This window comes from Chironomus tepperi, unplaced genomic scaffold (genome assembly GCF_022539635.2).
Source record: "Chironomus tepperi strain 1889 unplaced genomic scaffold, CSIRO-AGI_Ctep_v1 contig_163, whole genome shotgun sequence".
Taxonomy (NCBI): domain Eukaryota; kingdom Metazoa; phylum Arthropoda; class Insecta; order Diptera; family Chironomidae; genus Chironomus; species Chironomus tepperi.
This window is the reverse complement of record NW_027226285.1, coordinates 1-16,531: the sequence shown is the minus strand read 5'-3', so window position 1 is coordinate 16,531 and position 16,531 is coordinate 1. Positions and strand designations below refer to the sequence as shown.

Below are 16,531 nucleotides of genomic sequence, written 5' to 3'. Positions count from 1 at the left end.
TAACAAAAAATGAATGGTTAAAATAATAAGGAAATTGACATGATTTAAATAATATAAAAAGTTAACTTAAATGCGTTCCAGGACGCCTCTATAGTATTCTTCCGTTTCCTTATACATTCCGTCTAATTGTTCAATATTTTCTTCTGTCGATGGCAATGAGAGCTTCTTATCAGCACTAATCTTAAATCCTCGATCCTGGACACGCTTCATGTCTCTCTTTTCTTTCAAATAATTCATATTCAATCGTTTCTTAACTTCCAGACGGTAATTTTTGTAGTCAATTCTGTTTGCTGTATTCGTATTTTTTAGACGTAAAATTTCGTAGATGATTCTCGATTGCTTTGGATTTATTTTAAATTTGTCTTTTGCTTCCTGTGCCATTTTAGTAGTGAATCCATTCTTTAAATTGTCAGGTGAGTAGGTTGGGAGATTTATAAGTAGTCGAGCATCATGAATATTACGCAGTCTTTGAAAGTCCTCTGATGCATCTTCAACAGTTATGTCTGTAACATTTGATTGAGCACGGAAGTGCTCACAAATTGTCTGGAATAATTTATTTCCAACACCTTTTCTTTGGAATGGTGGTAAGACTAAGAATTGTGCGACTCGTGGACGAATTTTGTCAGGATATGCGAAATAGAGGTAGACACTGGCATATCCAGCAGATGCATAACGAGTTTCACCATGGGAATCTTGATATCTCTCGTAGGCAACAAAGAATCGCCACTTCTCATCATGATCAATTCGACTGCTTGCATCAATAAACCAGAAGATAAAGGACTCTAATCTTGCATGATATTGTTGGAAGTTTGGTGTTGATGATTCACACATATATATCTCAAATGTACGATTGTCGTCCGTCTTGAATTCACATAATCTCTCTCCGAATGGCTGAAAAGTCTGGGACTTTTTCTCCATTACATTAAGAAACTCTTCCAGATTTGTATAATATCCATTTGGGAATACTTCAGTTATAACATGAACATTGTCGGCTTTTAAGCCTTGATTGTTTGTCAAGTCATCAACTTTCTTGTTGTAATTAACGTCATAATAAATATCTAATGGACCAGCTGAGAAATAGACATTTATGTTTAGATCTTTATATCCAAATATGCTTTCATTGTCGCCGTAGATCTGATGAGCCATTTCAGGACTAAAACAATCATCGGCATTGTCAACATCCCGACGTTCACGAACTGAAAATAATAACAATTTTATTCACTGGATCTTTTCGTTTGTGCTTTAATTCTAATGGATAGTCTACTTACTCATTTTAAACTTCACAGCATGAACAGCTTCTGTAACAAAATTCTCTAAATTTGCCATGATTTTCGCGCCTAATTTCTATATTTCTAAATTTTCACTTAATTCGATTTTTTGACGAGGTAATTGGTCCAGCAATATAATAGTTTCGATAAATTGGCAGTCAACTTAAGACTGAAATATTTCTTGTCAGCTTAATTTGCTAGATTCACTAATAAATTAATTTAATTCAAAAACTGATAATTACTCGTTGTTCCTTACTGTATGTTTTGCGAAATTTTTGAATTCTAAAAAGCCGGTATTTTTAGTACGAAATTTGTTTTTAGTACAGATTAGCATATTTTGAGAATGTTGTGTCAACAACTTTGTCTGTTCATTCCAACTCATTTTAATTTGGAATGCGCTTTAAGTCACTAAACCATGAAATCTTACAGTACTTCCAAAAGTCAACAAAACAAGGTTAAAAAACTCGCTCAGATATAAAATAATTAAATAATATAGAAATGGCAGACGATGATGAAATAAAAGAATACAGATGGGAAACTGGATACGAAAAGACATGGGAGGAGATCCAGGAAGACGACGCAGGCTTAATAGCAAGCTCAATTCACGATATAATCCAGAAAGCAAAGAGAAAGAGACAAGAAGCTAAAAAGAAAGGAACCAGATTGGGAATGATGAGACATATCTACATTATTCTTGATTGTTCTGAAGCTATGTCCATGCCTGACTTGAAGCCGACAAGATTTATTAATGCCATTAGAATGTTACAGCTGTTTGTTGAGGAATTCTTTGATCAGAATCCAATTTCACAGCTTGGAATCATTCTGCTTAAGAACAAGCGAGCTGAAAAGGTTGCTGACTTAGCAGGAAACTATAAAAATCATATCAAAATCTTCCAAAAGTAAGGAACTTCTTTTAACTCAATAATTCAATTTTTCATTAATTTATGTAATTTTTCACACAGTTTAACAAAGTCAACATTGACAGGCGAGCCATCGATTCAAAACGGACTAGACTTAGCGCTTCAGACACTTAAAATGATTCCAACACATGCTAGTAGAGAAGTATTAATGATTCTTGGAAGCTTAACAACTTGTGATCCAGGTGATATTGAGGAAACAATCCAAAGTTTAAAGACAGAAAACATTCGATGTTCAGTAATCAGTTTGTCAGCCGAGACTCGTATCATGAGACATTTAACTGTAGAGACATCAGGAATATACAGTGCAATTCTTGACGAAACTCATTTTAAGGATCAATTGTTCCAGCATATAGAGCCATTGCAAGCAACAAATACTCAAGAATGTTCATTAATTAAAATGGGATTTCCTCATGGTGTTGTACAGGATGCATCATCCAAGAAGGATCAATCAATGATGTCACTTTGCATGTGTCATTTAGAAAGCAACAGTGAAACTAGAAATTTATCAATAACTGGATATTTCTGTCCACAATGTCAAGCAAAGTATTGTGAACTGCCAGTTGAATGTGTTGTCTGTGGATTAACATTAGTTCTAGCACCACATCTTGCTCGTTCTTATCATCATCTCTTTCCAATTCTCAATTTCATCGAAGTTCCAAATCAGCAGCAATCAACGCATTGCTTTGGATGTCAAAAGCAGTTCCAAGATTCAGACAAGCATCTCTATAAATGTCCAAAATGTGAGAAGCATTATTGTGTGGATTGTGATATGTTCATCCACGATACTCTCCATACGTGTATTGGTTGTTCATCAGTTCCGCAACGTCCGCAAATGAATAATTATGATAATAATCGAATTTTTAATAATGTTATTTTATAAAATAATTTTCTATGTGCTCAATAAACAATGAAAGCTCCCATAGTCAATGTTTTGTCTATAATTAAAGCTTATACAGGCACAAACATTTATCTAAATGCGAGAAAGTTTCCTATTTGCTCACAAAGCTCTCCAAAAACAATAAAAAGCTCTCAATATTCTCATTCAGTCAAATATATCAAATTGACTGAGTGATATTCGAGCTCAGTCAAGTTGTGGCATCAAATACGTTCGGTCGGGAAAGTGAATTTTTGTGGATTTATTGCAAAAAATTTCAATTTTTTTTGTGCTCGTGAATATTTTTTTGTGGAAGCACAGCGGCAATAAATTAAGTTTTATAGTCTTGACTAATGTTCAGCTAGACGATTTAGCGTATTTGATAAACAACTAAGTGGCTAAAAGTGTTATAAATTCCATTGATACACAATTGTTGCAGATAAGACAAATAAAGAGCTATTGAGACATATTTCACGATAATTATACTTGTAAGTGCAATTTTCTAACGAATTAATCTCTCCAATTTTCACGTCATTTTTCAGTCCGAATTTGTCTGGTGCTCAAGGTCTTGTTTTGTTGCCATCCACAAAAGACATTTCTTCTACATAATAAATGTACTTTTATATTTTTATTTTCACACTGAATTGGTCTAATTTATTGGGAAAATATTTATTAACCGACTTGTGGTGCAATTGTGTAAATATACTTTTACGTATTTTGTTTGCTAACTACTTGCATCCTTCATAATCATGTGTTGTAATTCAATTGTGGTTTTTTGAAATTTAACGTTTGAAAAATATTTGAAAAATGTTCCAAGTTCAAATCGGTTGAAATTAAATTTTTTGAATCGGTTAAAATTCAAAATTTTTAAATCCGTTAAAATTTAAAATTTCAAAAGCCGTTAAAATTTAAAAATTTGAGAAACTTAAAATGCAACCTTTCTCTTTTGTATGTCCTGTGTCATTATATAATAAGGAGGAAGAATGGCATCAAATATCTAGTTTTGCGTTCATTAGTCATTCAACTTTAACATTTGAGAAAGTAAATATTAGATAAGTTTAGAGCGAAACCGCAAGCAGTTAAAGGAATTTCATTTTAATTGGTTTCAGCAATAAAATAATTATTGAGTACTAGCTGCTTATAACTCAGTGTGTGTGAAACTTTATTAAAAATTGAAGTCAAGTATTCTTAAAAAAGTCTGTATAAATAAACTGGGGAAAAACTCGGCTTAACTCATAAAAGTGTATACAGGCGTGCAATAATTTTTTAAATTAAGTGCCACTGCCGTGAATATTGTTGCTTGATTATGTTGACAGGCAAGTTGCTGCAATTAATTCATTTATTAACTGGCGCTATATAGAATATAAAAATACTATGTAGATTAGGAATCTCTCCACATGTTCATTCAACTGTCATTAACTTTTTTTACTGCTTAATCCGCACACAAATGCAACAACCTCTGGCTATTCATTTGCAAAAAAAGATTCATGCATTTAAATCTTTTGTTTTATTGAAATTTTTTCAATAGCAATTTTTTTTAAGGATTTATTCAGATAGATCAATAATCGTCAATATCATCACTGCTAGCTCTCAAGAGTACACTTAAAATTTCGTTTTTATGGCTTAAGGAGTCATTGAAATATTTTGTTGCATACAAATTTAACGGTTTTCAAAATTTCAAAATTTAACGTATTTTAAAATTTCAAATTTTTAGTACACATTTTTGTTTTCCAGTAAATTGTGGAAAAATTCGTCATTATTTAAATTAACTTTAATAATCACCTAATAAGGCATTATTAAGTGTCGTGAGAGTCTAATCAGTGAATTAAGAAATAGTTAACACATTCAGTAAATAGATTGTCGTGAAAAATTCGCCGATATTCATGTTAAAACATGCTTTGTTGATAAATTGATGTTGAAATATTATTTACAGTAAGTAAACAACATGATTAAGCTTAATTTGTTTATAGTTAACAGTGATTTGTTGCAAATTATCTAATTTGTTTATGTTTACTTTCATTCATTAAGTATTAGTTTAATTAAGCAAATAAGCGCATCAATTTAGTGATTCGAAAACTTTCTGGATGTTGTAGCTTGATATTTTAAGCAGGCCAATAAGAAACTCGACAGTCGGATGTAAATACATAAAGATTGTGAAATATGGTGAAATATTCAAAATTTGCACCATAAATTGCCATGTTTTATATAAATAGAGAATGTTGTCAAACATGGTGAGATCAGTTCCAAATTTATTCCTATTTTCTCGGAAATCTCCAGGAATGATTCAAATTTGCATATTAATTAGCACGGCTGTATTAAAAAGTTTTTAGAATTCCCAAAAGAAGGAATGTAATGTATAACATGTTAATCCTGACTCGCTTATTACGCGTTCCTACTTAAGTCTCACTTATTACGCGTTCCTACTTAAGCCTGCATAGTAATAATTCATTTTTATCAATAACTAATCGACAAACCCAATAAACTAGATTTTTCAATAGTCAAACTGCTCAAAATTCCAAACATGTGCATATATTCTCAAGTAATCGAGTACTTCGATAGGTTCATGGATGATAAGCAAGTCAGATTAAATTCACATAAATATTACGTTTTATTGGTGGATAAAAATGTTCCTGGTTTTGTTACACAATAAAATTAAGAATTTATGAGTTAGTGCATGGACTTTGTTGGGGTTACAGACGAATATTCACGTGACATGGACGTGGCTGCTCCACCTGTGTCAAAACTAAGAATTTACCTTACGCAACCTTTTTGAAGTTACATTGGTTGATGCTTATGCTTAAAAAATCCCGTTCCTAGTGGAAAAACCCCCTGAAAATCAGAATGGAAATCCCACATATAAGCAGTCATTACAGACTTTTTAATAATAATGAACGGAAATGGCAATGGTATGCCTTAAAATTTCTTTTTTTATTATGAAGCACCTTTCTCTTTTTGAGAATGCATCAGTGTCATATAATTGACATAATTTGGAAGGACTGTGGTGATTTCTTTATTTTATATTAATCTCAAGTGGATTTAATTGCTGTACAAAATATTCTGCCTAAGTGTTCTGCTTAATACTTAACAATGTAGGTGATAAATGCATGATAAATGAGATAATCAGGCAGTCCATTTTTAGCACTTATTAAATAGTTTTTCTGGGAATTTCACTATTCAATTTACACTACTGTGTTTTGGTCCAATATGACGATAATGAGAAGTGCGTAATTGCCATTGGATAGGGATGAGGCATTGTGCTACACAATTGAGCAAGGCTCGGCAGCTCAGAGCATTTGACATGTAATTCAGGGGATATGAAATCGAGTCTCACTCCATACAATTTTGTGGGAAAGCGTACTTTTAAGCAGTCGTAATAAGGTTCCGGACATTCACCGAATAGCTTTTGTTTATAATAAGATAAGCATCTGATGAGATTTGCCATTGATGGAAATATCTCATTAACTATCTTTAGAAGGTCACATCACTTGATGTGTTAATGAACTGCTGATGCATCAATCTTAATAAATGCTCAGTCAATGACCTTTTAGACAAACCTCAAAAGTCATTAATGGCGATCCAGCACTTCCTTGTTTATTCTTTCGCTGACTGTATAGATTGGCTGCGGTCTACTCAATCATCATCAAGGCTGAGCTTCTCTTATCAAAGCTTCTCGAAAAATCATCGTCAAAGCTGCCTCAACATTAGTCTTGCTAGCCTAGACCTAGATATTAAATCAGATGTGATATTCGCATGGATTTGCATTAACATCGTTTCTTCTTTCTACTTCCATTCACTCATAAATGCTGTTAATATACAGTAAAAGATAAGTTGAATGAACATCTATGCTTATTGCATGTAATCATGTGACAGATGTTAGTTTACTAGTAGTTTTATAGCATGTTATCAATTGCGGTAGTGAAATTAATTTGTCACTTTTTAAATGAATTGTTTAAGATGATCTTTGGAACACAAAAAAGAGGCACTTGAAAGTGCTATTTTGGTGAATCTTAATTGCTTGATAAGATAATAATAAGGCACGACGTACAAATTTTTTTATATAGGCACTCAAGTGCGCACTAAAAGTGTCAAATAAAAATGCTTCATTGTATATTGTAGGTTGATTGTAACTAGTTATGGATGATAACATTCCTTTATCACCAATTAAAAATTGCTGGATAATTGAAAAATCTTGGTATGGGAACGGCTAAATTGGAATTTGAATTTTGCTTTGTACTTGAAAAATCAGAAAACCGATTCGAAATTTGAAATTTGCAAAACCGTTGAATTTTTGAACTATCCAAAACCGCTAAAAATTTGAATTTTACAAAATCGTTAAATATTCAAATTCTACAAAACCGTTAAAATATTTGGCAACTCTCCATTCAAAGTCAATGTCTAAGATTTCCAATTTATTGTGTAACAAACTTAATTAGTGCCAAATGATAAGATTATACGACAGTGCGTTGAGATAAAATGTCAAATTGTCTACTTCATTAAACGAGATGTCTGAGAGGAAAACGCAAAAGTTAAATATTTAATTAAAGATAATAAAAAAAAGAACACTAAGCTGTTGTCATAAAAACAATGTTAGCAACATCAAGTCCTTTATTTGATAATAATTAACGGCAATTTATGTCAATTACAGTTATAAGTATATAATTGAGTTATCAGAAAGTTCAGTCGGGGTATTATCTGTCGTTTCACTTTACTCATGTGATTTGACGATCAAGTGACAAGCATGTACGTAGTTATCGTAGGTTGATGATTCAAAAATATTAAGTAATGTGAAGCTGTTACACGAGATTGCATTTCTAATGAACTGTTTATTATTCTAATAATTAAAATTGTAAATGCACTTCTGCTACAATTTAAGTAAATTAGTCAGGAATGCAATCATCAGCTGTCCTGTGTTTATTGACATTACGCTGTTTTGATTTATTTGAAATAGCTTAAGTGAGATATAAATTGTGGATACTTGACAAGTAATACAAGCGATGGTAATCAGTCAAATATGACGGAAGAATTGATTGTTGACGCCGCATATACATGCTTTATCGATTGTAAATTATCAACCTTTTAATAGTCTTTGACATGGATTTAAATTGACGGTTTGATTTATCGAGATTTATTTTTAGTACAGGAGCAATTTGTCAAATTTTGTGGGTATTTTAAAGAGAACCAAATGTATAATTCGCAATATGCGTTCAATATGTCAATGATCATGTGTTAAGAAATTCAGATAGCTACTAGGAATAGGATTTTATCGAAGAATTTCACTAAATAGCCAGATTTGTGAAAATTAGTACAAAAATTTTAATCCTAGGATTAATTTTAGTACAACATTTTTAATCCTAGGATTTAATTAATCCAAAATTCTCAAAACCTAGTTTTACCGGTTCTAATTATTATTCACTTCCACAACAAGCTCCACTTAAATTTACATCATGTATTTAACATACAAATTCCAAAAATTATATTACAGACACCTTCATTCATTCATACAGTTAACGCTACCTAATAGCAAAAAAATGTGAATTATACATACACACATGAACATCAAATCAAGTAGATATTGCCTTGAACTCACCTGATTGTTATATTTGTTGTTTTCTTCGATCATGTTATGATTTTTAATCATTTGTTTAGCCCATTTGTTGCCGAAAATGCGGAACTTTAGTTAAATTTTCCATGCATAATCTTTCGTTATATACCCTTGATGGATGTATTGACTTTATTATTGACTGTCTTTTTACTAATTTTATTTTTAAATCATACACAAGCCTGTCACGTTACAATGATTTCGTATTCTAATAATACTGCCTATAAACATGTCATTAATCCAACAATGTTAATGATTTATTATTTCTCATTTTAGAATCAGACTGAAACAAAAATAGAATTGGATATACACGATGTTGAGCAATTTTTGGGAAGCACTGTCGCGAAAAAAGCGAAATGACTCGCATGAAGAATCAAAATTGGCGAGAGTACTTAATTTATTCGATTTAACGGCCTTAGGTGTTGGATCAACGTTAGGTTTAGGAGTTTATGTACTAGCAGGAAGTGTAGCTTATGATCAAGCTGGACCTGCTGTAACAATTTCATTCTTAATTGCTGCTATTGCCTCAGCATTTGCGGGTAAGTTTTATGCCTTATAGTCATTAAACTGTAATTAACGTTTCATCATTACAAAACAGGTTTCTGTTATGCTGAATTTGCTGCCCGAGTACCAAAAGCTGGCTCTGCTTATGTCTATTCTTATGTTAGTGTTGGAGAATTTGTTGCCTTTACGATTGGATGGAATTTGATTTTGGAATATGTCATTGGAACGTCGTCGGTCGCCCGTGGTCTTAGTGGCTACATTGATGCCTTAATTGACAATAAAATGGGAAACTTCTGGAGAGAATTGATGCCAATTGATGTTTCATTCTTGGCTGAATATCCAGACTTTTTCTCATTCGTGATTATCATGATTCTGTCCATTTTGCTTGCCATTGGTGTAAAGGAATCAACATTCTTGAATAATGTATTCACTGCTGTCAATTTGACAACTGTTTGTATTGTTTTGGTCGCTGGAAGTATGAATGCTGACCCAAAGAACTGGACTATTGCAAAGGAAGACATTCCTGAGAGTATTAAACATGCAGGAGAGGGAGGATTTATGCCTTTTGGAATTGCTGGTGAGTAATAAGGGAATGATTCCTAATTCCATTTCCTTCATCATTGTCAATCCACAGGTATCATGGCTGGAGCTGCAAAGTGTTTCTACGGTTTCGTCGGATTTGATTGTGTTGCCACAACAGGAGAGGAAGCTATCAACCCAAAAAGAAACATTCCATTGGCTATTGTCATCTCACTCATCATCATCTTCTTGGCATACTTTGGAATTTCGACAGTTTTGACAATGATGTTGCCCTACTATCTCCAAAATCCAGATGCACCATTCCCACATGCCTTTGAAGAAATTGGATGGAATACAATTAAATGGATTGTCTCAATTGGTGCTATTTTTGCATTGTGTACCAGCTTATTAGGTGCACTTTTCCCACTTCCAAGAGTATTGTATGCTATGGGCAATGACGGAATCATTTACAAGATCATGAAACGAGTACATCCAAAAACAAAAACGCCATTAGTTGCTACGCTTTTGAGTGGATTATTGGCAGGAATTATGGCATTGGTTTTCAATCTACATCAGTTGATTGACATGATGAGTATTGGAACATTATTGGCATATACAATTGTTGCCATTTGTATTGTTATTCTACATTATGAAGCACCAGATGACAAGAATTCAACGAATGAGAATAAATTCACATTGAATGCGGTTATTAATCAAATTGTTAATATTAAATTTAATCAAGATCCAACAAGAATGACGTCAAATCTTGTCAAAATTGCCGTGGCAGTCTTTTGTGTTCTAAGCTTAGTATTGTGTGGCTTACTTGAATTTAAATTCACGGTCGCCAATATTATTTGTATGAGTATTGTCGGTGCTGCAATGATGTTGACAATATTTGTTATTGGAAGGCAGCCAAAGGATAAAACGGAACTCTCATTTACCGTTCCATTTGTACCTATTTTACCTTGTCTCAGTATTTTCATCAATCTTTACTTGATGTTCCAACTTGATGCATCAACGTGGGTAAGATTTGCTGTGTGGCTTATAATTGGTAAGTTGAAAATCAAACGGTTTTTAAAAAATCAAAATTTAACGGTTTTTAGAAATTCAAAAATTTTAGTACAGATTACATAAAATTTGAATTTTCAAAATCCGTTAAAAATTTAAATTCGAATAATCCACTAATTAATCAATTATTATTCCAGGATACTTCATCTACTTTACGTATGGAATTAGAAAATCAAAAGAAGGTCTTTTGAGGAAAGACAACATTGTTATCGAGTACGAGAACGGTCAGATTAAGCCTGCAAAGGAAGAAGCCAGAATCGAAACAGTATCCGACAAGTATTAAAGCAGATATTCTGTATAGAATTAAGGAACTAGCTCTTAAGCAAACATTTTTGACAACATTTTTAATTCTTTTTGTAAAATTATGTGATATTTTTTATTCAGTATAAATGCTTAGATTTTTATGTAAAAGTGTATCGAGCCATAATTCATGTTTTTAATGCAAAACAACAAATAAAACATAATTACAGTACTTTTTAAGAAGATATACGCCTGAAAACCTCATCATTTTCTTGACCCAAGAACAAAAGCTTGAAGATGTCATTATAGCAGTCATTGTAGTATTCACATGCACGTTTCATGTCTGGTACGAAATTAATTTCAAGGAGTTTTGGCTGCAATTTTCCATTTTCATGGCTTAACATGATGTCAGCAGCATAGAGTCCACGACTTTGTGGATTATCAGCGATTCCACATGGAGGTCTTTCTTTTGTAGCATTTATGAAGACCTGATTAAGCATGCTGCAGATTTCATCTTCAATTCCATCCCAAGGATTATTTTCGTACTGTTCCTTCCATAAATTCACGAAATCTTCACATTTTATGTGCTTAAGGACCAAATTCTCACCATAATTCATGACTGTAAAGTGCTTCTCATAGACATCAAATTCACTCATTGAGAATGGAACATTGCTGAAGCGTAGGAAGAACTTTTATATACATAAACTTCCAATGGCTTTACTTTGGACAATAAAATGACATAACGGACATCAAACTTGACTTTTCCTTCTGCGTCAGGTCGATAAAATAGAGCTGGATTGTTGATATACTTTTGTGCTATTTTTGGACCTGTTTGAGATAGTCTGATGATTTGCGAGAGGTTGTTAGTGATTGTTGTGTCTAAACTTCTTGCTAAATTGAATGGCTTGATGATCCAGTAGTTGTCTAAATCCTTTTCATCGCGTTGCTGATAATAACTGACAAACTGTTTCAATTCAGTTTTTAGATTAAAAGTTGTTGGCAGCCAATTTGGATATGTTTCAAGTGTTTCAGGATCGTGATGTTTCTCGATAGATCTGCGACAGACAATAGCCAAAAGATCCTTAATTGTCACGACATTCTCAAATGGAAATTGATTCACGAATGTGTTTGGGAAGTCTTTGCTTAATTCATTGAATCCTTTAAAATGCTTTGTAAGCCATAAATATGAGCTTCTTCAGATTTCTCGACGACTTCAAACACTGGATCTGTTAGGTATTTTGACACAAACTCATAGTCAGTAAATACTTTTAATGGCTGATTCCTATCAATTACTGGAGAGTTTACTTCTTCTGGTAACGATTCTTCAATTCTTCCTTGAAGGAAGTACGACTTTTCAGGTTCCTTTTGTTCAAAAGGTTCATCTGAAAAATCATGATCTTGCCAAGGTAACAGCATCAACTCTCTATTGACTACTACATTCTCAATAAAATCTCTTGTGATCTGATCTCCTTCCTCGACGTCGACAATTGGATACAATAAACTGTAAGTCAATTGTGTTGGTGCATGGATGAATGGTACTATCCTGAAATTCGGTTCATCGTTATGCAAAACGGCAGATCCTAGTTCATCATTAATGTACCACATTGGAAGTGTTTCTTCAACTGGTGCGCCTATAAATATAGCACTTATTAGTTTCGTATAATAAACCAGTAGACAATCATTATTACCTTGAGCATTAATAGAGTAAAAGTTGCAGTACTTCCAGATGTTCTTCAATACTTTGTCAATATCATCATTTTCTGGCAAACCCATCATTGCCGACAGTCTATGTACAATTGAAGGATTTTCAGTCAGTTCCTTTCGTATGCTGTCTAGTTTGTAAGTAATTTGATGATCCAGTAAGAAGATGCAACTTGGATCGTCGGTTTTTATGTCTTGAATTGCAACTACGGTAAACACTGGATCTTTTTCACCTCTTTCTTCATCTCCATAATCCAATAGAAGCAATTGGAAGTACTGTAATGTATTTAAATCATTAGATTAATACAAAATCCAAATCGACTTCGACCTCTGTAATTAAGTTTGTATTCACCTCTCCGGCATCAAAGATTTGCGAATGAACTTTTTGGAATAATCCTTTATAGTAAAGTTCTGGAACTCCTGAAGCCTTCAACTGTCCTTCATGTAGTGTCAGAAATGTCTCATAACTATTCAAATCAATCACGTTTTCCATGATAAATTTAATTAAACACTTTTGTAAACAATCTAAATGTGCAAAGGGGTCAACAACTTGACTCTTAGGGGGATTCAAGGGGTAAGCAACTTGGATATTTCAAGGGATGGAATCTAGACCTGATTAATATTATTAGAGTAAAAGCTGATTCCAATGTTAAAGGCTTATGAAATCAACATGATGATGATGTATGTCAGCTGAAGATACTTTGCAATTAACACATCCAGCAATGTTAATTCACAAATCTATTGACTGTTTTAGTTTCCAATCCTTGATTCTGTAAATAATAAAAAAAAATTGTGAAAAAATTTGTTTAATTAATTAGAAATGAATTTAGCAGGTAATCTCTGCTGCCGGCTATGTCTTGATCAAAATGATAAGTTATTATCGATAATTGAAGAGGATTTAAAGGACAAGATTAATACATATTTACCAATTAAAGTAAGTTTTCGTTAAATTTATATTTTATGTCATTAATTTAATTAATTTTTATAGATAACAGAGGAGGATCTCATCACAAACATATGTTGCACATGTTCAGACACACTAAAAGCATTTGATAATCTATATTCAACAACAGCACAATCAAATGAAAAAATACAGAAACTGTTGGAAAAAAATCGGCGCGAAGAGGAAGAGCAAGCAGAATTGGCCGATACGTTAATGCTGAATGAAGGAAATAAGTTAAGAATAAATTTTGAGCCAACACAAGATGATGGAAGTGACAAATCACTGTCAATTGAAACAGATCTTGCAAAGGATATTGATAGGTAAATTGCGTGCTGGAATTTTCAAAACATCCAGGAAGGAAAAAAATTAATTTTTTAAATTTTAGAATTTTAGCCATGACACAATTAGATGATATTGCTGGTGGTTCTAGTCAAATTTATAACTGTGAATTTTGTCAACCACAACCGCCAATAGCTACATTAAGTGAATTAAATGAGCATCTTAAGTCTGCACACATTGATCTTGTTTTTCATTGCGAGACTTGTGATAATTTTGTTGACCGAAACTGTCTCATTGAGCATATGATGCAGCACTTAAAGGAAATGAGAGATGATGGTCAAAATGGTGAAATCATTGAGCAAGAAGAAGTTGAAAGCAATAAGGACGAGGAAGTTGCACAAGAGAATGCTGAAAGTAATAAAGAAAAGGACATAGACTCAGATGACACAGCCGGCCCAAAAGAGAGAAGGAATCTTCTAAAAGAGGCTTCTGGTTCTAATGTCAAATACTTAAAGAAATGCCATTATTGTCCAAAATTATTCAGCAATAGATCTGGTCGTCTCTATCATCAAGAACAGGCACATTTTAATCGAAAGCGGTTCCAATGCGATCAATGTCAAAGGAGTTTTGGCTTAAAACAGACATTAATGAATCACATACGCAATAAGCACTCAAATAATGTCAGATCATTTAAATGTGACTTATGCGAAAAGACATACAAGACAAAGTCAGCACTTTACAATCATCGGTGAGTTTCTGAGGCTCTAATTAATCCGAGGATTTATTTTTTTAATCCTAAGATTTAAATTTTATTCATTATTATTTCAGAGTGTATCACTCAAAGGAAGATCCAAAATATCACTGCAACTATTGTCCGAAGAAGTTCCATTTTAACTTCCTGTTGAAGCAGCATGAGACAATTCATCTTGGTCATGCCAAGTCCTATGAATGTGACGTTTGTAAAAAGATATTTAATACCAAGAATAAGCTTACAAAGCATCGTGGAATTCATGCAAATAATCAGTATGAGTGTACGAAGGAAGGATGTAATTTTAAGGGAAATCTCAAACGATATTTAATTGCCCACATGAAGAGGATGCATAATTCATAAGTCTGTGTCTATTATTGAGTCGATTCGACACCAAATTATTAAGATACATGGAGGCTACTAAATTTTTAATTATGTATCATTAGGAGAAGTGAACTATTAGTTCCAAAAATGCAAACTTTTCATCACAAAAAAAAAACTACAAGTTAATTAAATTAATGTTATTGAAACAAAAGTCGTACTTTATTTCCGATTTTCGGTGTTAATTTTAAAGGAAGTACATGAATCAGAGTACAAATTTTTAATTTTATAATATCTACACAGGATTTTAAACATGTGGTCTCCATTTTAATCATAAATTGTAACACAATGCATTTATAATTAATTAAATAAAAATGTGTACTGTTTTATTAACTAAGTCTTTTAGTTCCTTTAAATTTTCCAGTTGTACCAAAAATTAACGGTCAAAAAAATTTCAAATTTTAGTTTTTAATCAAAACAAAAATAAATTTCTTTTTGTCATCTAAGTTTTTGAAAATTTCTATTTAATTCATTAATCCTCTAGTGAATAACAAATTAAATCATAAAGACAACAGTTGACTACAAGATCCACATTTTCCATATGAAGTAGAGCTGATTCATTGTAAACTAATCGATTAAAAGTAAGTTTTTTAAATTTTTCATTGAACAAAAAGAGAAAATTTTCTTTCATTAATTTTTTAGATGGGAAATCAGCTTTCCACAGCACCAATCCAAATTTTTCCAGTCGAGCATTATTTCCTCGGTATGGAAAATGAGATCCAGTTTGAATCAAGTATGGGATGTACGAGATTTTTTAGTTGCTCGGGGAAAGTCAGAAGAAGGATTATTAGTTGTAAAAGTCTTTGTGAAACATGACCCAAGTTTACCTCTAGAAATTCATGCTGATAAAATTGAATCAATTAAGAAAGGACTTCAGAATGCTGTCAATTGTTTACCATTTCAAAGAGTAGTTGTAAGATCCAGGATCAACTTTTATTGATTTTTTCAATATTAATCTATTTTAATTAATTTCAGTTGACTGACAAAACAGGAATAATAGTTAGAGAATATGTTAAGCATAGTTTATACGATAGAATGTCAACAAGGCCTTTTCTAACATTAATAGAAAAGAAATGGATTACATTCCGTTTATGTGCTTTGCATCAAGGCCGCTTGCAAAAGATATGTCATGGAGATATTAAGTTAGAGAATATAATGATTACGTCTTGGAACTGGATATTATTGTCAGATTTTGCATCATTTAAACCAACATTTCTACCTGATGATAATCCAGCAGACTACAGTTACTTCTTCGACACGAGTAGGCGTAGAACTTGCTATATTGCACCAGAAAGATTCACAAAAGCTTTACTGTTGACAGTAATAATCCATTAGTTGGTGATACGTCAAATTCCGGAAACTTAGTACCAGAAATGGATATATTTTCAGCTGGATGTGCTTTATTAGAGTTATGGACAGAAGGAATTGGAACTGCACCTTTTGAGTTCTCACAATTACTGACATATAGGAACGGAGAGAATCAATTG

The 16,531-nt window shown here is 32.6% G+C and overlaps 5 protein-coding genes and 1 pseudogene across 5 annotated transcripts; 4 read left to right on the top strand and 2 right to left on the bottom strand.

The window, feature by feature from the left end:
* Positions 1-20: 20 nt before the first annotated feature.
* On the bottom strand, positions 21-1,526 carry LOC139088483 (histone acetyltransferase type B catalytic subunit-like). Its single transcript, XM_070637724.1, has 2 exons — positions 1,269-1,526; positions 21-1,196 (listed from the first exon to the last, which is right to left on the bottom strand). The coding sequence occupies exons 1-2, from the start codon at positions 1,324-1,326 to the stop codon at positions 67-69; spliced, it is 1,188 nt and encodes a 395-aa protein (XP_070493825.1). The 5' UTR covers positions 1,327-1,526; the 3' UTR covers positions 21-66.
* A 187-nt stretch (positions 1,527-1,713) lies between these two features.
* Positions 1,714-3,137, top strand: LOC139088390 (general transcription factor IIH subunit 2-like). The gene is made up of 2 exons (XM_070637597.1): positions 1,714-2,167; positions 2,231-3,137. Exons 1-2 carry the CDS (start codon positions 1,767-1,769, stop codon positions 3,066-3,068), a joined length of 1,239 nt encoding a protein of 412 aa, XP_070493698.1. The 5' UTR covers positions 1,714-1,766; the 3' UTR covers positions 3,069-3,137.
* Positions 3,138-3,266: 129 nt separating this feature from the next.
* Positions 3,267-11,241, top strand: LOC139088389 (high affinity cationic amino acid transporter 1-like). Its single transcript, XM_070637596.1, has 5 exons — positions 3,267-3,550; positions 8,938-9,200; positions 9,260-9,742; positions 9,800-10,735; positions 10,890-11,241. Exons 2-5 carry the CDS (start codon positions 8,975-8,977, stop codon positions 11,033-11,035), a joined length of 1,791 nt encoding a protein of 596 aa, XP_070493697.1. The 5' UTR covers positions 3,267-3,550; positions 8,938-8,974; the 3' UTR covers positions 11,036-11,241.
* On the bottom strand, positions 11,113-13,234 carry LOC139088388 (tubulin--tyrosine ligase-like protein 12). The gene is given in 5 exon segments (XM_070637595.1): positions 11,113-11,686; positions 11,689-12,180; positions 12,183-12,623; positions 12,681-12,969; positions 13,046-13,234. Coding segments are annotated over 5 exon segments (1,821 nt in total). The 5' UTR covers positions 13,187-13,234; the 3' UTR covers positions 11,113-11,228.
* A 235-nt stretch (positions 13,235-13,469) lies between these two features.
* On the top strand, positions 13,470-15,323 carry LOC139088508 (zinc finger protein 809-like). Its single transcript, XM_070637762.1, has 4 exons — positions 13,470-13,627; positions 13,682-13,956; positions 14,022-14,663; positions 14,744-15,323. Exons 1-4 carry the CDS (start codon positions 13,514-13,516, stop codon positions 15,024-15,026), a joined length of 1,314 nt encoding a protein of 437 aa, XP_070493863.1. The 5' UTR covers positions 13,470-13,513; the 3' UTR covers positions 15,027-15,323.
* A 190-nt stretch (positions 15,324-15,513) lies between these two features.
* On the top strand, positions 15,514-16,528 carry LOC139088570 (phosphoinositide 3-kinase regulatory subunit 4-like; annotated as a pseudogene).
* Positions 16,529-16,531: the final 3 nt, after the last annotated feature.

What these genes read in the sequence shown, in the direction of transcription:
- LOC139088483 (XM_070637724.1), bottom strand. Translation starts at nt 1,326, where the DNA reads ATGGCAAATTTAGAGAATTTTGTTACAGAAGCTGTTCATGCTGTGAAG. An exon ending in TGCTGTGAAGTTTAAAATGA is followed by an intron (nt 1,197 to 1,268) that starts GTAAGTAGACTA and finishes TATTATTTTCAG; the next exon opens with TTCGTGAACGTCGGGATGTT.
- LOC139088390 (XM_070637597.1), top strand. Translation starts at nt 1,767, where the DNA reads ATGGCAGACGATGATGAAATAAAAGAATACAGATGGGAAACTGGATAC. An exon ending in CATATCAAAATCTTCCAAAA is followed by an intron (nt 2,168 to 2,230) that starts GTAAGGAACTTC and finishes TTTTTCACACAG; the next exon opens with TTTAACAAAGTCAACATTGA.
- LOC139088389 (XM_070637596.1), top strand. Translation starts at nt 8,975, where the DNA reads ATGTTGAGCAATTTTTGGGAAGCACTGTCGCGAAAAAAGCGAAATGAC. An exon ending in TATTGCCTCAGCATTTGCGG is followed by an intron (nt 9,201 to 9,259) that starts GTAAGTTTTATG and finishes ATTACAAAACAG; the next exon opens with GTTTCTGTTATGCTGAATTT. An exon ending in TATGCCTTTTGGAATTGCTG is followed by an intron (nt 9,743 to 9,799) that starts GTGAGTAATAAG and finishes GTCAATCCACAG; the next exon opens with GTATCATGGCTGGAGCTGCA.
- LOC139088508 (XM_070637762.1), top strand. Translation starts at nt 13,514, where the DNA reads ATGAATTTAGCAGGTAATCTCTGCTGCCGGCTATGTCTTGATCAAAAT. An exon ending in ATACATATTTACCAATTAAA is followed by an intron (nt 13,628 to 13,681) that starts GTAAGTTTTCGT and finishes TAATTTTTATAG; the next exon opens with ATAACAGAGGAGGATCTCAT. An exon ending in CTTGCAAAGGATATTGATAG is followed by an intron (nt 13,957 to 14,021) that starts GTAAATTGCGTG and finishes TTTAAATTTTAG; the next exon opens with AATTTTAGCCATGACACAAT.